At 43.3% G+C, this 8441-nt stretch overlaps 2 protein-coding genes across 2 annotated transcripts; one reads left to right on the top strand and one right to left on the bottom strand.

Annotated features, from left to right (window-relative positions):
- LOC136546811 (squamosa promoter-binding-like protein 13) lies at window positions 1–1609 on the top strand. Its single transcript, XM_066538780.1, has 2 exons — window positions 1–574; window positions 1013–1609. The coding sequence occupies exons 1-2, from the start codon at window positions 102–104 to the stop codon at window positions 1167–1169; spliced, it is 630 nt and encodes a 209-aa protein (XP_066394877.1). The 5' UTR covers window positions 1–101; the 3' UTR covers window positions 1170–1609.
- A 5372-nt stretch (window positions 1610–6981) lies between these two features.
- On the bottom strand, window positions 6982–7395 carry LOC136544365 (uncharacterized). Its single transcript, XM_066536553.1, has one exon. It carries the CDS (start codon window positions 7393–7395, stop codon window positions 6982–6984), a length of 414 nt encoding a protein of 137 aa, XP_066392650.1.
- Window positions 7396–8441: the final 1046 nt, after the last annotated feature.

Genomic DNA, 8441 nt, shown 5'->3' with positions numbered 1-8441 from the left:
TTCCACTCATATGGAGAGACTCATGTTGAGAGCCTAGGAAGGTAGCACAGCTCCAGGCCTCCACAGAGCTCCGATCCACCCTCGCTAGCTCTCGACCGCGTATGCCCGACTCCTCCTTCGCCGGCACCGGCATGGCCCCCTCGAGCTCGGCGGCGGCATCCATGGCCGCGCTCGCGGCTGCCGCGGCTTCTGGCGACGGCTCGGATGACTCCGGGGCGGCCAACAACGGCGCGCTGCCGCCGCCGCACGGGGTGGAGGACAACAACCCCGCGGCCGCGGGCGGCGCCTCCAGCAGCTCCTCCCGGGCAGCGGCGAGGAGGGTCGCAGCGGCTGCTGGCGCCTCCGGCTCCTCCCCGGCGGCGCCGGCGGCGAGGAGCAGGGGCGCCGGCGCCGTGGCCGCCGCGGCGGGCGGCGGCGGCGGCGTCGGGCCGAGCTGCCAGGTGGAGCGGTGCAACGCCGACATGGGCGTCGAGAAGCGGTACAACCGGAGGCACAAGGTGTGCGACGCGCACCGCAAGGCGTCCGTCGTCCTCCTCGCCGGCCTCCGCCAGCGCTTCTGCCAGCAATGCAGCCGGTAAGCCCCGCCTCTGCTCGCGGCACATGGGTCATGGGGTGCAGTGCAGTCCGGCGTGCGTGACATGCTCAAAAGCACCGTCCAACTTTCAGTTCGTACGAGTACTAAATTAAATGAGCTTAATTGAATCTTAAAAAAAACTTAGTGCCTGAAATGCGTCGGATCTCTTGAGAAAGCTCGCAGCTTTTTCTTGGATCATGGATAGCATGATGAGCTGTTGGATGGATCCTAGGTTGCTTTCAACTCAAGATCTTGTAGCAGCCTCTCTCATGCAATCTCTTTTGGAAGTTGCCAGGTGGTCTCATGCAATCTCTTTTGGAAGTTGAACCGTGCTCCTCTGTTTGGGTTCCTGTTCTTATTTCGGTCACGGCATGCCGCACAGCCACAGTCTACGAAGCTCTCTGCCTCTCCCTCATTCTTGACCCCGTCTGCTTGCAGGTTCCACGAGCTGTCGCACTTCGACGACACCAAGCGGAGCTGCCGCCTGCGCCTGGCGGGGCACAACGAGCGGCGCCGGAGGAACCCGGCGGAGGCGCACGACCAGAACGGCGGCCGGGGCGACCCTGCCGGGAACCACCACCTCCACATCAGATAAACCTATCTAAGCATGCTCTCTCTCTTCTGTCATGCAGGATGCACCTAGCATCACCGATCGATAATCCGATATGTGTCTCAGTGTGTGTCTGCGCGCTCGCGCGCCGCCTAGCCTGTCCTGTGTCTGTGTTGCGTATGGTACGTACTGCTACTACGTGCTGACTTAATTAATTGGCAGTGCACCGCACATGACCTCCTGTAAGCAATGTGCTTTGTATGTGCACCGACCGGAGGCGTATGTATGTGCTGCATACTGATCTGCCACAAAACCTAGTTAAGCAGGCGCTGTTTGTTAGCGTAATTGATTGTGCGTATGAGTATGGATCGATTATCGGATGTGTAATCCTGTGGCGGCCTGTGCCAGAGAGTAATCTGTGCAGGCTGTGTATCGATGTTGTACTCTGATAATATAATTATATTGTGGTAATATGTTATTTAATATTTATTCGAGTAGTAATATAATGTGCACTGTGTGTATTTGTGTCTAACACGTGATTCATATGTGCATGTTTTTATTTTCCGAATCTGCTCCTATTTTGAATTGTCTATTTCGGATGTAATATTTTCAATTTTTTTTCCTAACGGACGCGTCATCTGTCACTAAATGAATAGTGATGTTTCTTTTTGGACTAAATTCATGAAAATGCACGCACCCCGTGTCAATTGGGGTCATATGAAAGAAACTTCATGACATCTATAAAGACCTTTGTCATAAACATGTATGTTACTATAAACACACCCATGTATGTAACCTTTTTAGTTACTTTTTAATAAAGTAACTAAAAAGCTTACACTTGTATTATATTGTTACTCCTTTGTCATAAACATGTATGTCACTATAAACACCTTCATGACATGACATCTCTGTCTTCGTTCATATCACAAAACGACATTTGCTGAAGGAGGGACTGTCAAGTTGGTGAAGTGCGCCTGATGAAGATTTTTGTTTCTATCTGTGGCTTGGGCGCGCTGTTTTGGTGTTTCAGGAGGGTGTTTTTCTTGTAATTTTCTCTTTTTTGCTGGACTGCGCTCTGGGTTGCGTTTGCCGGTGGTGGTGTGTTGTGGTAGAGGTGCTAGTGTGTTGCGGTAGATGGCTGTTTTGGTGCGGTTGTGTAAGCTGGTAACCCCAACAATATTATCTGTTAAGATTTCAATACAAGCTGGCCCAAAGCCTTTGGTCTAAAAAAAAAATCACAAAACGACACTATGATCGTTCACTGAGCAAGAAGTAGGTCTATGATGATGTCGATCCATACGTAGGACTTTGTACTATGGCCTCATGGAATGTTGTCCTTTATTGAAAGTCAGAGAGATTTTTTTTTACAAAATTCAAACCAATGTCGATCTCTCATGTAGTTCTCACTGTTATTGCACATATATGTTTTCTTTATCTGGCCAGAGTGATGCGGATATAATAGATTACTCCATTTGTATGCCCGATATTCACTCCAATTATTAATTGTGCATGCATCCGTGATTAGTTCTGCATATATCCATCAGTTGGTCCAAATGTAAGGGGACACAATTAGTGGAACAAATTTAAATGCTCGAATGTCAATCTTTGTAGGAGAGTGGTGGTTGTGAAGACTTAGGATCGACTGGCAATAGATCTAGTGGGTGGTGTTCTTACATTTGGGATAAAGCATCCTAGAACATAAACTAAAAACGAGAGAGATAGAGATGATGAGAGTGGGGAGGTGTTACCGACCATCAGCGAGCTTGGCGCTGAAGCTCGAGGTCACCATGGCAAAGGTGTGGCGGCGCAAGTTGGTGGAGTTGCAGTGAGGTCCAGGAGCGACGGCTAGTGGATGCGAACGGTGGCGGCGCTTCCGGCCGCCGCCGCGCTCCCTTAGATCGGTTAGGGTTAGTGTCGGTGGGGTGCTTTGGCAACCGATGAACCTCGTACCGTGAGCCGTCGCCCCCCACCTTTTTATATAGCGCAGTGCAACGGGGCCCACCAACCATGATTTGGTTGGGCGCCCCTGATCAGGGCGCGGATCAGGGCCCAAGTTAACCGTTGGGCCGACTTGGTGGAGATCAACCTAATATTCTCTCCATTGATCTCAACTTATGACTTAAACTTAAAATACTTATCTCTTTTCCCATAACATCATAGATTAGCGCATAGAGCGTGCCTCATCACAACGGTTAGTACCATTGGATTAATAGCTACAATACACCTCTCTGTTTTAAAACAGATTCTCAACTAGACCTTTATTGTCCAGGAATCTTAGGTTTTCCCATAAACCCATGCCGGCTAAGTGTTCTCTGAACACATTGGGCGGTAAGCCTTTTGTAAGTGGATCCGCAAGTATTTTCTTTGTACTTATATGCTTGAGACTAATAGAATGATCCCGGACTTTGTATTTCATAACATAAAACTTTATGTCAATGTGTTTGACAGCACCGCTTGACTTACTGTTGTGAATATAACATACTGCTGGCTCATTGTCACAGTACAATTTGAGTGGCTTATGAATGCCATCGACCACTTTTAACCCATGCATAAATTTCTTTAGCCAGTTCACCTGCCCGTGGCCTCATAACATGCTACAAACTCGGCATACTTCATGGACGATGCAGTAACGGTTTGCTTGGAGCTTTTCCATGATATAGCTCCCCCTATGAGAGTAAATACATGACCTGATGTGGATTTTCTATCATCTACATCTCTCACAAAATCTGAATCTGAATACCCTTCTATATGTAGGGAATCATATCTTCTGTACGTTAGCATGAGACCTTTTGTCCCTTGCAAATAATGCAAAAGCCTTCTTTACCATTCTCGAGTGTTCTATTCCTGGATTACTCTGATATCTGCCTAGTATTCCGATAACAAAAGCTAAGTCAGGGCGTGTACATATTTGAGCATTCTGTAAGCTTGCTACAACTGACACATATATAACCGCTTTCATTCGATTGATCTCATATTAGTTCCTAAGACATTGGAATTTTCCAAAACTATCGCCCTTGCCTATAGGAGCAGGTGAAGGCTTACATGCATGCATAATGTATTTCTTTAGAACCTTTTCTAAGTATGCCTTTTGCGATAATCCTAAGAGCCCCTTTCTTCTATCTTGGTGAATCTCTATCCCTAAAACGAACGAAGCTTCACCGAGATCTTTCATATCAAAATTTGAGGACAAGAACTTATTCGTCTCCAGTAATAGATTAACATCACTACTAGCAAGTAAGATGTCATCCACATACACGATTAGGAAAATTAATTTCCAATTCTTAAACTTTATATAAACGCACTTGTCCTCTATATTCTCTTTAAACCCAAACTTCCTTATTATTCCATCAAACTTTAAATACCACTGTCTAGAGGCTTGTTTTAATCCGTAAATGGATTTCTTCAGGCAACATCCCATATGTTCTTTTTCTTTCATGACAAAACCTTTTGGTTGTGCCATATAAACATTTTCATCTAAATCCCCATTAAGGAAAGCCATCTTTACATCCATCTGGTGTAATTTTAAATCATAGTGTGCCACTAACGCCATTATGATTCTAAAGGAATCCACACATGAGACTGGAGAAAATATCTCATTATAATCTATTTCTTCTCTTTGCGTAAAGCCTTTCGCCACAAGTTGCACTTTAAATCTTTCCACATTCCCTTTGGAGTCATATTTAGTTTTGTAGACCCATTTACAGCCTACTATATTGGCTCCTTTAGGAATTCTTTCTAAGTCCCAAACACCGTTGGTACTCATTGATTTTATTTCACCTTGCATGGCTTCAAACCACTTTGATGAGTGAGTGCTTCTCATGGCTTCTTTAAATGAGGTGGGATCACCCTCTATTTAAAAATTTTCACATTCATAGACTCTGTAGTCATCAGGAATGGCTGATTTTCTAACTCTTTAAGACCTTCTGGGGGCCTCATTAGTTGGCGCTTGTTCCATATGAGGCTGTTGTTGCTCTTTCTCATGTGCGACAACGGGTTCTTTAGGATCCTGAAGGACATGTTCCTCATGTTCATTCATTGTTGCCACGGGAGAACTAACAATAGGTGTTGTCACTACAGTGTCCTGTACTGTTGGTGCAGCAGCAACAGGTAGCGAGAAAAATGGCTCCTAAACCATCGGAGTGGGCACATATCCCCTCTTCTCCTCAAGGTTAATTTCTCACGCTACCATGCTCCCCCTGACCGTATCATCCTCCAAGAACACAATGTGTCTTGTTTCATAAACTTCATATGTCTGTTAGGACAGTAGAAACGATAACCTTTTGACTTATCTGGATAGCCAATGAAATAGCAACTGACTATCTTGGAGTCTAGCTTTCTAATATTTGGGTTAAATAGTTTAGCCTCAGCTGGACAACCCCACACATGTAAGTGATTAAGTGAGGGTTCCCTTCCTGTTCACAATTCATATGGAGTCTTGGGCACCGACTTACTTGGTACTCGATTGAGAACATGAATGGCAATTTTTAACGCCTCCATCCACAAACTTATCAGTAAAGTGGAGTAACTTATCATACTTCTCACCATATCCATTAATGTACGATTGCGTCTTTCAGCTACTCCATTCTGCTGAGGCTCGCCCGGAGTAGAGTACTGGGCAACTATGCCATTTTTCTGTAAGAACTTTGCAAAAGGTCTAAAAACTTGGCCATATGGGGTATGTTGACCGTAGTACTCCCCCCACGGTCAGATCTTACTACCTTAATATTTAAACTATGCTGATTTTCTACTTCAACCTTAAATATCTTAAATTTATCCAATGCTTCTGATCTTTCCTTAATTGGATAAATATAGCTATAGCGAGAATAATTATCTGTGAATGTTATAAATGAATCATAACCATCCACACTTTTTATAGGAAAAGGACCATAGATATCTATGTGAATTATTTTCAAAATTCCTGCGCTTCGTTTGGCTCTTTGTTTATTTTCTTAACATACTTTCCTTTAATGCAAACAATACATTGTTCTAAATCTTAAAATTCTAATGACGGAAGAATTGATTTCTTAATCAATCGTTCTATTCTCCCTCTTGAAATATGGCCTAAACGATAGTGCCATAATTTTGATGATATATCATGAACTCTCTTCCGCTTATTTCTTGCATTCATACACGAGAAGACATTCTCATTCTTAGTGCTCACAACATTCACATTCTCACAAAGTGATAACAAATAAAGCTCGTCTTATCGGAAGGTAAGATCAACACACTTATGACTAAACATTATCTTACATTGACCATTACCAAAATGACAATCATATCCATCATGGTCTAAACGTGAGACACTTATTAAGTTTCTATGCAAAGAGGGTACATAAAGGACATATGTAAGCTTAAGTACAAAGCCATCATTTAATTCTAATGGGAGTTCTCCAATGGCTTCTACTTCAGCTTTGACTCCATTTGCCACATTAATGTGTCTTTCTCCTCTTTGCAGGGTCCTCCTCATATGGAATCCCTGTAATGAATTTGCAACATGAATAGTTGCACTTGAATCCATCCATAAAGTAGATTTTGCATAACTTAAATACAAGGACTCATCTACAAATGTAATAATGTCCTCACCTTTTCTGATCAAGTGCTTTAGGAACTCTAGACAATCTTTCTGGTCGTGTCTAGTCTTGTAGCACCATCTGTAGGTGTCCTTGTCTACTTGAACATAGTTGGATTTCTGATGGTGATCTTTCTGTGGGGCCTTTCCTTGTGACTTAGAAGAGGAGCTATTGTCCCACTGAGGTTTCCCTTGTGGTTTAGCATTCTTGTTGTTAAAGTTCTTGTTTTTATTTTCCTTCACATGGTTGATAGAGTCGCCATGTGAGCTCTTAGGCCCCTCCTCTTCTTACACACATATGGCAATGAGCTTCTCATTGTCCCACTTATCTAGCTGTAAGTTATAATTAACAACAAAAGTCTCATACTCTTTGGGCAAAGATGCAAAAACCAAATGAATTAGGAACTCATCCTTGAGCTCTAAGTCCATTGGCTTGAGCTTAGATGTCATGTTGCTCTTCTTCAAAATGTGCTCTCTAATCCCTCCACCAGAGTATTTCTCATTGACTAACTTCTTAATAAGAGTGCTTGCATAAGCCTTTGAAGAGCCAGTGAACTGACTCTTCACCTTCTTGAGATACTTAGTGGCGGTGGTACATTCTGGGATTGAACCCCTTATTGGATCCTCAATGGAGCCCTTAATAACCATCAAACACTTGTGGTTTGAACTATCCCACTTTGCATGATCAATGTCGTACTTCATTCTCACTTCTGCATGGTCAAGCTATCGAGTAGCGTGTAACACCCTCGGTGTTACATAGTGAATCACTTCCTAAATATGTCATGAGCATCATACTTAAGTGATATTGCATATGGTGTAATGGATAGGTAAAGCATTGCAACTTAAACGAGACATAAAATCGTAAAACGAAAAGTTAATTCATGATTTATAAAGTTAGCAAGTAGAGATGTTAACTAATTTTTATTGAACAAAAACGCTATAAAACATATAGGTGACGTCTAAATAAAGTTTGAAGTACAAACTTTGTAGATGATAATGCAACTTTGCTTTTCAAGAATATGGGTTGTTAATTAGTACTTTTAGGGGCTTAGAATTTGAATTGGAAATTCAGGTCAGCCTTAGCTTTAAATTCTTCTAAGTCTAAAAGTTGGTAGTGTCAATGTTACTTTGGCAATTTAATTCTAAAAATTGGATTAAACTTTAGTATTATGTTTTTCCTTAGTGGGTTGCATCAAAGTGAGTACTTTTCAATGGTATAGGGGTTGGTTTAGTTGGTATGTGTTTTGATCATCAATTAATTGATACAAAAAGTTAGAAAATGATGTTTGGACAGCTAGTCTAGGGTCTTGGGTGCCGGTTGGTAGCACCAACTTGGCATGCCCATATTTTCTTCTCTAGTCTGCCTTGGTCCGAGTATTTTGCTCCATCTAGTAGCCTTAGGTACCATCTTTAGCTTGGCTGAGTTGGTTGGGTCATAACTGAGCTAGATGGGTCATGGTTGAAGCTTTAAAATTCAAGCATGTCATAGTTCGAGCGGTCTGGCACCGTGGGCGCAGTCACCGCGTGGCCTCCCCATGCCATGCACTTGGTCGTGTCTCACGTGCCGCGCCATCGCGTTGGGTCGGTCAAGCCGCCTTGGCTTGGCCAAGGCCTGTTGAAAGCTCTAGTTTGGTTTTGGTGAATTGATGAAACCCTAAGTGCTAACCTAGTTTATCAAAGTGATTATAAGATAGGAAGCACTACTCCAAGTGATGAAGCAATGGTGAAAATCATGATGATGGTGATGG

Source organism: Miscanthus floridulus, chromosome 3, assembly GCF_019320115.1.
Source record: "Miscanthus floridulus cultivar M001 chromosome 3, ASM1932011v1, whole genome shotgun sequence".
NCBI lineage: Eukaryota > Viridiplantae > Streptophyta > Magnoliopsida > Poales > Poaceae > Miscanthus > Miscanthus floridulus.
Note: the sequence above shows the minus strand (reverse complement) of the source record. Positions and strands in the feature narration are given on the sequence as shown.

Bases quoted from the DNA above. Each gene is read 5' to 3' on its own strand.
- LOC136544365 (XM_066536553.1), bottom strand. From the start codon at position 7,395: ATGAAGTACGACATTGATCATGCAAAGTGGGATAGTTCAAACCACAAG.
- LOC136546811 (XM_066538780.1), top strand. From the start codon at position 102: ATGCCCGACTCCTCCTTCGCCGGCACCGGCATGGCCCCCTCGAGCTCG. The intron at 575-1,012 runs GTAAGCCCCGCC...GTCTGCTTGCAG, and splicing joins TTCTGCCAGCAATGCAGCCG to GTTCCACGAGCTGTCGCACT.